The sequence below is a fragment of the Agrilus planipennis genome, unplaced genomic scaffold (genome assembly GCF_000699045.2).
Source record: "Agrilus planipennis isolate EAB-ADULT unplaced genomic scaffold, Apla_2.0 scaffold87, whole genome shotgun sequence".
Lineage (NCBI taxonomy): Eukaryota > Metazoa > Arthropoda > Insecta > Coleoptera > Buprestidae > Agrilus > Agrilus planipennis.
Window position 1 is genome coordinate 73,294 of NW_020439134.1, and position 15,480 is coordinate 88,773.

The following is a 15,480-nucleotide window of genomic DNA, read 5'->3' on the forward strand; positions in this document are numbered from 1 at the left end:
GTTTCTACAATTGTCTCAAATACAAGAACAGACAGCGGAATGCACTCACGGTAAACCATCTTAATGATGCAATTATTCGCTTAGCCAAATTATTTCAATCAACAGCGTTCAATAACGAAATCCTACAAATCACAGGGAATGGTACAGTTGATAGAACTACTAAAATGCCTGCGCTAAGTCCCTTTATTGCCACTGATGGCGTATTAACAGTAGGTGGTAGGCTTATAAACTCAAATATACCTTTCGGTAAAAAGCAGCTGATTCTTCTTCCGGCTAAACATAGTTTTACCGATCTTTTAATCATGCGTGTCCTTAAAACTCAATTACACGCAGATCACAAAGACACGCTTCTAGCTATACTTCAGAAATACTGTCCGGTATCCGTCAAGATTAGTGTTAAACATATCATTTATAAAAATATTACTTGTTTCCGTGCCACCCCAGTAATTTCACAACTAAAGATGGGTAACTTACCAGCTGAAAGCGTGAAACCATCTCGACCATCTGTAGTGTCAAGCGTGGACTATTCTGGTCCTTTCAAATTAAAGGAAAGCTCGCGAAAGAGCAGACGTATTGTAAAGGCTTTGTGTTCGTTTGTTTTTCTACTATAGTCATTCACTTTGAATCAGTCAGTGACTTGTCCAGTGAGTCATTCATTTCTGCTCTAAAAGGGTTTATAGCCCGTAGAGGCATGGTCTCACAATTATACTCACACAATGGTACCAACTTTGTTGGCGCTAATACATAGCGAAAAGAAATGCACAGTTTTTTGCGTAATGTCATTAACAGAATACAAACTATGACACTAAATGTAGAATTTAGTATGTTGTTATGTGTAATCGAAGCCATTTTAAATTCACGACCATTAACTCCAATCTCCAATGACCCGAATGACCTGTCCTTCCTCACTCCCGGTCACTTTCTTATTAGAGACTCTCTGACATCCGTTCCGGAGGCCAACATTGAACATCTAACAACGAGACTCTCACGGTGGCAGCATATATGTCATTTTAAAAAACACTTCTGGACTCGTTGGTTCAGGGAATACTTGGGCCAGCTGCACCCAAGGAGCAAATGGAAGGTTTCAATGGGAGCAAAATTGGAACAAGGACAATTGGTCTTTCTACGTGAGGACAATTTTCCTCTCCTGAGATGGCAAACAGGCCGTGTCGTGGGCGTGCACCTTGGGAAGGATGGCGATATCCGTGCGGCTACCATCAAAACCAGTACCGGGGAAGTAAAACGAGCAGCCACTAACCTATCAATTCTTCCTGTTGAAGAGGGTCCTGTCTATTTCCTGGACTCTGCACCATGTATTTCCTAAATTTCAGTGTTGTGTGGTGCCGCTTTCTGCTATAAATAACGATTATGGTAGATGTGTTTATAAGAAAGTGCGGTATTCAACAGGATTATGTTCGTAAGGTTGGACATGAATCGTGGTATGGTAGCAATTAGTTTATTTATAAGTGTTCATTAATAATGCCTCTAAAAGACAATGTTGTTTATCATAATGACTATAGATGTTACCATATTTTATTATAGGTATTGTCCAAGGCCGCTGCAATCCGCATAAGTGTAGAATGTTTCGAAAGACTACGGTCTTCCAAGGCAGGCGGAATATGTTGCAGTTTCAATTCTATATTTTATTTCATTATTATTCACAAACTTTGAATATAATTCAATTCATTACATTAAGGGAAATACCTCCAATTTAAATATGCCTCAAGATAAGGTTACAAGCAATAGGTTTATAGAATGTCATTTAACTAGTGCCTATCATATAATTACAGCGTCGGCAGAACTACAATAGAGAGGGTCAGTATCAGTCTTCGGCGGTCGCATTCACCCTCAGTTAAATGTATGTCATTCTGTCCATAGTTCGTAGGTTCTAGGAACTCAATTGCTCGAGGCGGGGTATTGCCCTGGTGGGTTTTTGCCCACATTCGGTTCTGCAAACTTGTTTTCCATTGTTTGGGTTTGGTAGGCATTGGTGGTGGTATTACAATAAATTCATCTTTATCGCATATTTTTAGGAAGTTACACTTTGTCCTTCTAATTGTTCGCTTACGTTTGTTGTCACTTTACTTGTTATCCGTTTATTTTAATATTTAGTAAATTTGATGTAAATAAAGTTTTTGTATATAGTGTTTATTATCGATGTTTTATTCACTAATGCAAAAATAACATTGAGAAAACTCTGCTCGTGAAGTCACGGCAACCACATTCTATTAAGTTCTTTTATAAATGGAGAGCAAAAATCATTTAAGTCGGGTCTTTCGTTTCCGCAGAATATAGCAATGGGAAATGGATATATGTTAAAATTAGGTATAAACACTTTTCCTAATATTGGACAAAACTGTCTATTGGAATTTTTACTCAGTGGCACACCATCAATGTTAAATATCAAATTCAACTCGCCTTTGAGTTTGGACGAAATCATTGGGGATGAGAGGAGTTTTGCCAAGTTGGTTGCGTTGCTAATGTAACAAAATTGGCCAATCCGTCCAGAAGTAGTCGGTATATCTACAATATGAGTTTGACGCACTGTACGTAATAGCGTTCTTGCGTTACCAGGTAGCTCTAAGTTTAAATGTTGCTTTAAACCTTTGAGTATGTGATTCAGTTGAGCATGATTAACAGAAAAATTCTTTGCTCACGAACATAAAAATTGTTTATTTTAACCTTTACAACTGTACGCTTTTTTGTTTGTAAAGGGCCAGAAATTTCTTCTAACGACCTTTTTACACTTCTGTACTTGGCACTATATTTTTTTTCCGCCATGGTTTAAGTCGGATAGCTATCAAGAGAAAAATTAAAATAACTTTTAGCATTACATTATTCCGGATGTTTTAGAATAACATATGCTAATATTTGGGGTTTGTTTTGGGTTCATTTTGAGAAAAAATGCTTTATATAAACATATGTCTAAAGGGTTCTAAATTTCGAATTACAGGGTGCTACTATTTTAAGAAATAAAATTAATTAAAATTAATTAATTGATAATTAAGAATTAAGTAATTATTGTTTAGTTATATAAATTTTTTCTGTAATTGGTTCAGCAAGACACAAATTAGTAAATTAATCGTTTTCTTTTTCGAAAACAGTTTGTCAAACGAAAAAAGAACAAGAGACCAGATTTGCATAGAAAACAATGAGAAATATTTTTTTTGTTGAAGGAAAAGGAGAAGCAGTATAATCCTCTTTCAAATGATTTAATGTAAATTCCGCTCAAACGCCATTGGTAAGAATAAAAAAATATATTCTACACATATATATATATATATATATATATATATATCACATTACGACCCACCTAAAATATATCTACCTACAGCCAAGCCTACACCCTAATGATAGCTTAATATTTATTATAAGATCACAATGACGCCGCGGCAAATATACAATCAAACATCGGCAAAATACGATTATGTGTTTATAAAATCACATTAATTTTAGAAATATCAATTTAAATGCACTCACCATAAAATTAGGTGAATCTAGCTGTACAGACGACTCTGTATGTGATACGTCAAGTTAAGAAACAATTTCGGTATAACTACAACTTAAAAACTAAAAAAAAAATACTTAATACACAAACAGACCTACTAAAGGGAAGAGAGGAAGATGAGGCTGTATCAAGCTAGGAATAAGTAACTAGCATAGATATTTTAACCCAAGGGGTCCGGCAAAAGTCGCTGAAGGACAATAAAACTCAACAAAATAGACTCCAAAAGTGTCTAAAAAATGTTGTTAATGTGAACGAAATGGTCTTGTGAATTCTAACACAAAACTATACGCATTACAAATACATATGTATATGTTCTTTCTATAACAGCAGCTTGATCGAGAATGCCAGAACAAAGGAACTATTGAACATGATTGAATTTGTATTTTATTGAATGTAATGCGTCACTGGACTCGGTGGTTTCCCAGGAAATCACCATCATGGTCGGCGCCAAAACCATAATAAAATCAGAAGGCTGCGTTGCCAAATAGCACGTGCTCACACGGCCAATCCTGACACCTAATTCGCTCTCGAATTGTCTCGCTTATGACGAATCTAGGAACCAAAAAATTTCTAAATTGGCTTTATTATGTGCTNTCTAGTGACTGAACATTATTTATTTTTAGTTTTTTTTTACAACATATTTAACAGCCGGATAAAAATCCGTCTTACCAAGCAAACGCTTGTCTTAATCAACCGGATCGAAATCCGTTTTACCAAGCAAAAGCTTGTCTTAACAACTGGATAAAAATCCGTTTTTATCGTTCGTTTATTTTAATTGTTTTTTGATTTAATTTTTTTTTTTGTCAACATATCACTCTTTTAAAGATATTAGTGATCAGAGTCATACTAACATAAGCTCACACGGCCTACTCACCGTTTGTGTGAAAAGATTAGTTTTCGGAAAATTCAGCAGGCCATATACGAACCATGTCTTTAGTAATTGTTCGTATCCTGTTTGTAGCCAAGTTCTTTACTTCTAAACGGTCGTTTGGTAATAGTTTTAATACTTCAAATGGACCTTCATATTTTTTATCTAATTTTGCCAAATGTGAGTCCCCTGAAGGATAATAGATAAAGTCGCCGATGTTAACAATTTTGTTATTTCTTCTGGTTCGATCAAAAAGATCTTTTGCATAATTGCTTTGCTTTTGCATGCGTCTGTATGGCAGGATCGGATCTCTTTTTAAATTATCGATTCTAGTTGTAGTTTGCGCAATAACGTTTGTTATAGCTGCAATATCTGGGTTTAAAATATTTTCTCCGATTAATAAATAAAGAGGGGTGAAGCCAGTTGACTTTTGGACTGTCGTATTTAAAGTTATTTGTAACCGCGTTCGACCATTGTGACTTATCTTTTATATCCGTTCGTAAAAGGTTTAGAACCGTGGACACATAACGTTCCACTTGCCCGTTCGCCCGTGGCTCTATGCCTAATTTGGAAAATAACTTCTTTACACATGAGTCCGTAAAATTTGTTCCTCGGTCAGAAATGAATCTCTCCGTATTGCCGAAGATTGTTAGCTACTTTTCAAGAATTTGCACGGTTTCAGAGCCTGATAAGGAATTTAGGGGAATTAGAAACAAATATTTAGGAAAACCATCCAGTAAAAGTACGATACGCTTGTAGCCTTTAGGGGAAGTTGTAAATGGCCCTACACAATAGGCGTCAACTGTAGGAAATGGGGTAGGTTCTTTGTTTATTGGGTGTAACATTCCTTGTTTAGGTCCTGTGTGGCGTTTTCCGACAGCCTAGTGCCGTATTTTTGAATTGAAAATTGTTCAGATGGCTCACCAACTTTATTTCAGTATTTTGTATTCTCATAAACAAACTTTGTAAACAAATTGAAATTTAATATTGTAAACATTACTGCAAAACTTTTGTAAAACTTTTCTTTGAATTTGTACTTATTTTTATTTCGATTGTCAGGTATCTTTTTTGTTCACCTTCGACAATCAAACTACCACTACCAAATTGGTGTTGTCTTTTTATTTGTCAATCAACTGGGAGATCATCAAAATAACAACACCTTTCCAGTGCCGCAGCAACTCGTTAAGGATATACACGTTATTGAAGCACCCCGCTTCCGAAACGAAGCTCTTTTGGCGGGGTGTGAACCGTACGTGGACTCTCAACTTCTGGTCGATTATTCCCCAGTATAACTATATTAAGTTATATCCTTAAAAAACTCGTTTTCTTCATTAAAATTATCCCGGATTGAGATCTCGTGATTATGACGATGGGATTGATTGTCCGTATCTGGATTGCCCGACGGGAAAAAAGAATCTAAAATATATTCGGTGGTGTCCCGTGTGTTTTTTGTATAATTTCTGTCGGCAAGTTTTAAATTTTGAAAAAATGTCCGGTTTCGAATTTTTTCCGCGGTTTACGTTATAGGGCGTTCCCCACGGGTCCTTTTCGGAGTTTCGAGTGCAAAATTCCCTGAATTTATCGGTTCTAGTTTTTTCAAGTAGTTCTTTATATTCCCGAAAAACGCGACTATATTCTGCGCGCTTAATTACTCTATTCGCTTCGTTTTCTTTCGCGTTGCAAAAAGCGCCTGAGTCTTCTCGATTCCGATCGTTTTTCAGTGAGTTGTTTCGTCCACCGCGGTACACTTTTTGCGTTCGAAACAAAGTTTAAAATATGTGTCGAAACTGAATTTAGAATATCTCCTGAAATATTGATAACTTTATTATTTTGAATCAATTGTGACCCTAAGATTTCTTTAAATTGGTTGTAATCAGTAGATGATATGCAATNTGGAAGAAAACAATAGAAGTTTGGAAAATAAATTGGAAGAAAACAGTAGAAGTTTGGAGAATAAATGGGAAGAAAAATTTAATAAGAATATTCAAGAAACAGAAGAGAAGATAAAAGTGCTGGAAGAATTGATTTTAAATGGAAAGACAAAATCAGTCGAAGGGATGTTGGTGCATCTAGTACACTGAACGAAGCCAGTCAAATCAGCAAAGGAAGCGGTGTAGAGTCAAAAATACAGGTAAAACCACCAACGTTTGATGGAAAGTCCTCATGGGCCACATACCACAAGCAATTTAAGGCGGCTGCTAAGGCGAATAACTGGGCGCCTGAAGGAAAAGCCACTGCGTTGACCTTTGCGCTTCGTGGAGATGCATGTGACATTTTGCACACCCTTTCCCCGGAAGAGTTGGCGGATTATAAACAGTTGGTAAAACGGTTTCAGTTGCGCTACGGCGAGGCTCATTTAACAGCGATGTATCACATCCAACTGAAAACCCGTCAGCAGAAACCAACGGAATCCCTACAAGAATTCGAGACCGATATTGCGAGACTGTCCCGACTGGCCTTTCCTAATACTCCAGAAGAATTGATGGAAAGATTGGCAGTGGAGGCATTAACTGATGGACTTCTGGACAGTGACACCCAACAACGAATACGCCTTGACCGACCTAAGACGCTAGCTGATGCATTGGCTCGTGCATTGGAGTACGAAACTGTTAAACGGGCCTATAGCAGACAGGGAAGGGTTCGGCTACTGCGTGAAGAAACGGATTTGTCAGAATCTCTAGAAGAAACCGTCTGCCGAATCATCTCCAAGTTCTATAAAGAAACACGAAGGCTAAGATGTTGGAATTGCGGCGAACTAGGTCACACGAGAAGGCAGTGCAGGAAAAGTACTCCTTCCCCAATTACTCGACGTCAACAGCAGGAAAGCTAGATAGGGTCGACGTAACGGGGCAAACGTTGACCCACGGACAAAAAGACCCCGAATTTATCGCAATTACGAAGACCTTGAAGCACCAGAATGACAGTCTACTCCTAGGTGGAAAAATAAATGGCCGAAGATACGAGTTTCTTTTGGACACTGGGGTCACTAGGAGCATAGTAAAACCCGGCGTAATTGAGGGTTCTAACCAGGTCGTCTCAACTAAGTGGGTTCTGCGTGCGGTTACCGGAGAAAAAGCGGTTGTTCAAGGCGAAGCTGACGTCTCACTTGAAATCGGTAAGACTGTCTTTGACCATCGAGTTCTTGTGGCAGATATTGAAGATGACGTAATTCTTGGGCTGGACGTTTTACAAAAATACGATTTTGACATGAATTTAAGAAGACGACAAAGATAGACAGGAGGCTGTAACCCGAAAGGTAAATTCTGAAACAGTACCTGTTGAAATAAGTGGAGCGATGAACAGACATTGTAAGAATCTAACCAGTGAGCAGAAATGCAAAGTGCAACATCTACTTTGTCAGAATGCCGACGCCTTTGAGACTGACAAGAATGGTCGGGGAAGGACCAATATCGTAAAACACAAGATCAACACCGGAAATGCTCAGCATATTCGTCAAAGACCTAGACGATTACCCCTGGCGAAAAAGGAAGAAGCAGAGCGAATAATCCACGAAATGCAGGAGACAGGCATAATTGAGCCATCCTCAAATCAGATCAAATTGGAAAGACCTGCTTGGTATACCTGGATGACATCATTGTGATTGGAAGCACCTTTAATGAACACCTGCAGAATTTGCAAGCGGTATTCCAGCGGTTACGCGAGGCCAATTTGAAACTCAGCCCTAAAAAGTGCCACCTTTTCCCCGAGGAAGTTCCTTACTTGGGTCATGTTGTATCAGCGAAGGGCGTGGCAGTGGATCCAGAGAAGATAAAGGCCGTGAAAGAATGGCCAGTGCCTGAAAATGTCCACAACATAAGAAGCTTCTCGGGATTGTGCACTTATTATCGTCGCTATGTTTATGGATTCGCCAATATCGCCAAAACTTTGACACGTTTAACCGAAAGTAACCGCAAATTTCATTGGGATTCGGATTGTCAAACGGCATTTGATACTTTGAAGCAGGCTTTAATCACAGCCCCCGTACTGGTACATCCTCGGCCCAATGGAATGTTCATTTTAGACACCGACGCCAGCAATGTGGGAGTGGGAGACGTTCTTTCGCAGTTACAAGATGGCCAAGAGAAGGTTATCGGCTATTTTAGTAAGACCTTATCAAAAGCCGAAAGAAACTACTGCGTCACTAGGCGAGAGATGCTGGCTGTAGTCAAAGGGTTAGAACATTTTTATAAATACCTTTATGGACGAAAATTCACCCTACGCACCGATCATGCAGCTTTATAGTGGCTTCTGAATTTCAAGAATTCGGAGGGTCAGGTAGCTCGATGGATTGAGAAGCTACAGGAATATGATTTTGACGTGGTGCATCGGCCGGGAACCGGACACAAGAATGCCGAGGCAATTGGACGCGTCACGGTAATCGATGACGAATGGTTGCCTGACAATATAAAACACGACCAAGAAAACGACCCGCACTTGAAGAAGATAATGAAATGGAAAAAAGACGGAAAACGGCCAACGTGGCAGCAAGTTTCTTCCTGTACCCAAGTATTGAAATCGTTATGGGCTCAGTGGGATTCAATGGTTTTGGAGGATGACATCCTGAAGCGTGTTGTTGAATGTCCAAATGGAGAGGAAGATAGGAAGCAACTGGTTATTCCTCGAAACAAGGTTAGAGAGGTGTTGCAGTATGTTCATGATGGATCATCTGGTGGCCATTTTGGAGTGAATAAGACGCTTGGGAAAGTTCGAGAGCGATTTTATTGGGTGAAATGTAAGGAAGATATCAAGAATTGATGTAAGAAGTGTACCACCTGTGCCGCGAGTAATGGACCACAGAAAAGGCCAAGGGCGCCAATGCGTCAATACAATGTCGGTGGCCCATTCGAACGAATCACAATCGATGTGGCGGGTCCATTCCCAGAGCCCGAGAAAGGTAACAAGTACATCGTGGTCGTTATGGACTATTTTACCATGTGGGTTGAAGCCTATGCCATTCCGAACCAGGAGTCGGAAACCATAGCTGAGGAACTGGTGAAAGAGTCGATCAGTCGTTTTGGGGTGCCCTTGGAGTTGCACTCAGATCAAGGGAGGAATTTCGAATCGGCTATATTCCGTGGAATATGCGAGCTCCTAGGAATAAAGAAAACTCGAACCACTCCACTCCATCCACAATTTGAGGGCATGGTTGAACGAATGAACCGGACCTTGATTAAATATCTCTCCAAAGTAGTGTCTGACAACCAAAGGAACTGGGACCGCTATTTGCCTTTATTCTTAATGGCATACCGTTCATCTGTCCACGAAACGACTGGCCAAATACCTGTCAGTGTCCTTTTTGGAAGGGAGTTACGACTACCTTGTGACCTCAAATTCGGATGTACACCAGGAGATGACTTGGCTGGAGAAGATTATGTTACAACCTCCGAAGAAAGCTTAACGATATCCACGAGTCGGTTCGTCTGCATGCGCAGATTGCTAGTGACAGGATTAAAGAAAACTACGACATCAAGGCTACAGCAGGTGGTTACCAAACTGGAGATCTTGTTTGGTTGTATAATCCTCGTCGTCGCCGTGGACTATCACCTAAGTTCCAACAGAATTNTTCCGCGAGGAAGTTTCTTACTTGGGTCATGTTGTATCAGCGAAGGGCGTGGCCGTGGATCCAGAGAAGATAAAGGCCGTGAAAGAATGGCCAGTGCCTGAAAATGTCCACAACATAAGAAGCTTCTCGGGATTGTGCACTTATTATCGTCGCTATGTTTATGGATTCGCCAATATCGCCAAAACTTTGACACGTTTAACCGAAAGTAACCGCAAATTTCATTGGGATTCGGATTGTCAAACGGCATTTGATACTTTGAAGCAGGCTTTAATCACAGCCCCCGTACTGGTACATCCTCGGCCCAATGGAATGTTCATTTTAGACACCGACGCCAGCAATGTGGGAGTGGGAGACGTTCTTTCGCAGTTACAAGATGGCCAAGAGAAGGTTATCGGCTATTTTAGTAAGACCTTATCAAAAGCCGAAAGAAACTACTGCGTCACTAGGCGAGAGATGCTGGCTGTAGTCAAAGGGTTAGAACATTTTTATAAATACCTTTATGGACGAAAATTCACCCTACGCACCGATCATGCAGCTTTAAAGTGGCTTCTGAATTTCAAGAATTCGGAGGGTCAGGTAGCTCGATGGATTGAGAAGCTACAGGAATATGATTTTGACGTGGTGCATCGGCCGGGAACCGGACACAAGAATGCCGAGGCAATTGGACGCGTCACGGTAATCGATGACGAATGGTTGCCTGACAATATAAAACACGACCAAGAAAACGACCCGCACTTGAAGAAGATAATGAAATGGAAAAAAGACGGAAAACGGCCAACGTGGCAGCAAGTTTCTTCCTGTACCCAAGTATTGAAATCGTTATGGGCTCAGTGGGATTCAATGGTTTTGGAGGATGACATCCTGAAGCGTGTTGTTGAATGTCCAAATGGAGAGGAAGATAGGAAGCAACTGGTTATTCCTCGAAACAAGGTTAGAGAGGTGTTGCAGTATGTTCATGATGGATCATCTGGTGGCCATTTTGGAGTGAATAAGACGCTTGGGAAAGTTCGAGAGCGATTTTATTGGGTGAAATGTAAGGAAGATATCAAGAATTGATTTAAGAAGTGTACCACCTGTGCCGCGAGTAATGGACCACAGAAAAGGCCAAGGGCGCCAATGCGTCAATACAATGTCGGTGGCCCATTCGAACGAATCACAATCGATGTGGCGGGTCCATTCCCAGAGCCCGAGAAAGGTAACAAGTACATCGTGGTCGTTATGGACTATTTTACCATGTGGGTTGAAGCCTATGCCATTCCGAACCAGGAGTCGGAAACCATAGCTGAGGAACTGGTGAAAGAGTCGATCAGTCGTTTTGGGGTGCCCTTGGAGTTGCACTCAGATCAAGGGAGGAATTTCGAATCGGCTATATTCCGTGGAATATGCGAGCTCCTAGGAATAAAGAAAACTCGAACCACTCCACTCCATCCACAATTTGAGGGCATGGTTGAACGAATGAACCGGACCTTGATTAAATATCTCTCCAAAGTAGTGTCTGACAACCAAAGGAACTGGGACCGCTATTTGCCTTTATTCTTAATGGCATACCGTTCATCTGTCCACGAAACGACTGGCCAAATACCTGTCAGTGTCCTTTTTGGAAGGGAGTTACGACTACCTTGTGACCTCAAATTCGGATGTACACCAGGAGATGACTTGGCTGGAGAAGATTATGTTACAACCTCCGAAGAAAGCTTAACGATATCCACGAGTCGGTTCGTCTGCATGCGCAGATTGCTAGTGACAGGATTAAAGAAAACTACGATATCAAGGCTACAGCTGGTGGTTACCAAACTGGAGATCTTGTTTGGTTGTATAATCCTCGTCGTCGAGTTCAAGAAGGAAGGCCATGTTAACAAGAAATTTGGAGCGACGCAAGAAATCCGACGGGACTTCTTTGCTATATCCAAGGAATATTCTCTGGCCCATTGCGTTTCAAATGATCTCAGAATGAGCCGTGGTGTCGCGTCCGAGTTCAAACGCAGATTTGGCGGTTTGGAACATCTTGAACACCAAGTACAGAAGGAAAAAAGACTGTTGTGCTTGCTGACGGTCGACGCAATATGTATTACCTGATAACTAAAGGAAGATGTTCTAATAATCCCACTTATAGAGACCTTTGGGACGCAGTAATAGAACTCCGCAGACATCTTCTGGTGAATAACCTACAGAAGCTGGCGATTCCGAAGCTTCCATGATCTTTTACGCTAAATAACCAAACCAAAGGCTTGTGATCCGTAACGATAGTGAACTGTCTGCCGAATAAATAAGGACTTAAATGCTTCGTGGCCCGCACGATCGCTAGCAACTCCTTTTCGGTGTACTATAATTCAATTCGGCTTTATTTAGAGTTCGACTACAATATGCCACCGGCCAGCGTTTTTTAATGTCCCTAACCGCTAAATCGTTTTTAGCCTTCATATTCAACGTCAATTAAATTTTTTCCGCGTCTTCTTTATTTGCGCAGTCTACAACTACGTCTTCCGATTTGGTTGCCATATCATTTTTTTCTAATATGTTACTCTTGATGGGGTCGACAGTACGCATTATAACTTTTTTAACAAAATTAGCGTCTTTACCAGCTTCTTTGGCCTGGACGCGTACCGTATTAATTTAATTAATTTGCGGTTTCGGGGTAAAACTAACGTTATTTCCGCCTGCTTTAACTCTTTCCGCATAAGAAAAAATCGGGGTACTAACGTTTCTCGCCTTTTGCAGTTCCTCGATCTTTTGATCTTTTAACTTTAAGTTGTATCGCAGCTCTTTTACTATCCCGGTGATCTGTATGAGCCGTTTTTAGCTCATCCGCTGTTTCCCGAATCACCTTCCTATCGGCTACCTTGATCGTTTCCGCTTTCATAGAAATTAAACGACGTACCATTTTATACAGCCGTCGGGCGTCACAGCTGAAGACGTCTTCGGGATATGGGCCGGTCATCTGCGTTGTTTCGCCATCATCACGCTGTTTCACTTTTTTGGAACCTGAAACAGAATTAGTTTCAGATTCGTCGTCGCTAATCGTACGCACACTATTTCTTTTTGACGACTCGTGTGTAAAGTCCATCGCCGTCACTTTGACGACACACTCACTCGCGCTGCCCGACATTGAATGCCGGTAATTTGTTGCTTCGGTGGGCGTGGCAACTCGCTCATCGTACGACCGAACCGAAGCGCTCGTTGCGAACTGAGACAATACGATTTATTTGTTGAAATATTTACATTGGTGCCGCTGCCCCACCCGATGGTACTACAGCGGCGTTCTACACGATAATAATATTTACATTTTTAAAATATCTAACTATATATATATATATAAAGATAAAATTAAGCTAATTAACTCCTTATAAAATGTCCCTACTTTATCTCCTCCATCTGCTTTCGCGCAAAAGACAAAAACCTTTGTAAGTAACTTTATTATTGTTTTACAGTAAATAGAAAATTTGAGCAGAGAGGGAGGAGTGCCTGTACGAATATTTACACGAAGTTAATTTCTGAGAAATATGTACATATGGTCCAACATTCGTTGAAAGGGTTGGGGAAAGCCAGGAAAACACCCAACCAGGCCACCTTCTTAACCTAGGATATTTGGCTGGAGAGCAAGGAACTGTATTGCTTCAAATAAGCCAGAATTTGCGTTACGTTAGTGTGTAATCAAACAGTAAAAAGTAAAAACAACTTTCCTTGCTTTCCCGCCAAATATTATGGAATATAAAGCACACGATAAATATTTACATGATATCCAAAAGCAGAACTCGAAAGTTGGCTGTCGATTATATACACATATATACAATAAAGAACCCCGAGTAATATGGGGGTGCAGGCTTCAGTCTTCCGCAGCGTCTTGGTCTCCAGAGCATTCCCACGGGGCCGAGACCTCGACCGCGAACGCGAACGACGACGAGTGCAAGTTGGAGTACCGGGCCGAGCCGAACTTGCACGAACGCGTAGAAACATACCGGTTGTAATTGTAAAGAACACAAACGAACGAACCCGAACGCGCACATCGCGAGGGCATTTTAATTGACTTTCAGCTTATCAACGCGATTTGAAAAAGAGCGAAAATCGTCCCACCAGTCCCTCTCGTCCCGCACTTCGGTGACCTCCCGATAATTGGCCGGCCGTCTTAAACCGCGGGCCGCGAGGACCCGATCGGCAACTATTCGTTGTTGAGCAAAAAGAACCCAATGAAAAAGGACGTGCTCCGATGTATCGGTGCCATCACACTCACACAAATCGTTGTCGATTTTCCCGATACGTTTTAAGTATGAATTAAAGTTCCCGTGTCCTGTCATAAGCTGTACCATATAGAAGTCAAAATCTCCCGTGATTTTCCTGTCGTAACAGGGATCCGGTAGGAAGCTCGCCGTAGTCCTTCCGGTTGTAGCAGTCCTCCATCGTTCTTTCCAAGCCTCCAGGGAAAAATTGCGTAGACGTCGCTTGACGTGTGCCCTGGGCGCCAATTTATAAATTGGTGCAGTCGCCTGGTCGGTGGCAGCGGCCTTCGCAAGTTGATCCGCTGCGTCGTTTTTCTCGTTTCCAGAATGCGACGGTGTCCGGTGAAAACGTAGGGAAATTTCTCTGGCCAGATTGACCGCGAGTTCCCACGTCTCCAGTTGTAGCGTAGTTGGCTGTCTCATATTGCGAAGGGCCGTCAAAACTAACTGGCTGTCCGTAACGATGGAACACTCCTTGATTATATCCGAATGCCCTCGGAGATATGTGAGTGCTTGTCGTAGTGCTATCATTTCACACTGAAAGATAGTACTATGTTCCACGAGGGTGAAATTATCCCGATAAATCTCGGCGTCTCCGCTGAACAAAATAAAGGATCCTTCAGCCCGTCCGTCGTCTAATCTAGATCAATCCGTGTAGATAACTGTGTTGTAGGCGTCTTGGATTCCCTCGGTAAACCGGAAGTTGTCCATGTCCGCAGGATGTACCGTGTCGGCTAGGCTGACGCGTCGTTCGAGCTGTCGGTCCTGGAGTTGAAGTCCGTCAAGGTCGTTGTTGCTAGGATGGCCGATGAAAAGGCGGTACCTTTTCGACGTTTCCTGCAACAGAATATCAAACGGCAGAATTTTGCTCAACACAAATGCCGCTTCCGATGGAACAGTACGATACGCCGTCGCTGCTTTTACTGTCAATATTCTCTGAGCGCTTAAAAGAGACCTGCATTCTTTAACTTTACAACCTTCAGCCCAAATCGGTGCCCCGTAGAGCATCGCCGATTGTACCGCGCCCTCGTAAATTTTTGCCGAAGCCGCGCCCCTGAAACCCGACGTGAGTTTAGCAGCCGCCGCGATTTTGTGCGAAATTTCTTTGCTCTTATGGGCCACATATTGAATGTGTGTTTTCCATAAAAACTTCTCGTCAATCATTATACCGTTTTTTCCGCGTCGTTTTAAACCTACCGCCCAATCAGACAACATAGCAGGTGCTTGGTTGGCCTTACTTTTCAGAGATTTATATTGTTGCGCCTCGACGACGAGCAACGTGTCGTTCGCGAATGAAAAAATTTTGCATCCGGCCGGTAATGCGATA

The 15,480-nt window shown here is 41.5% G+C and overlaps 1 protein-coding gene across 1 annotated transcript; it reads right to left on the reverse strand.

Moving 5' to 3' along the window:
• Positions 1–13,955: 13,955 nt before the first annotated feature.
• LOC108740127 lies at positions 13,956–14,684 on the reverse strand. The gene has a single exon (XM_018474332.1). The coding sequence runs from the start codon at positions 14,682–14,684 to the stop codon at positions 13,956–13,958; it is 729 nt and encodes a 242-aa protein (XP_018329834.1).
• Positions 14,685–15,480: the final 796 nt, after the last annotated feature.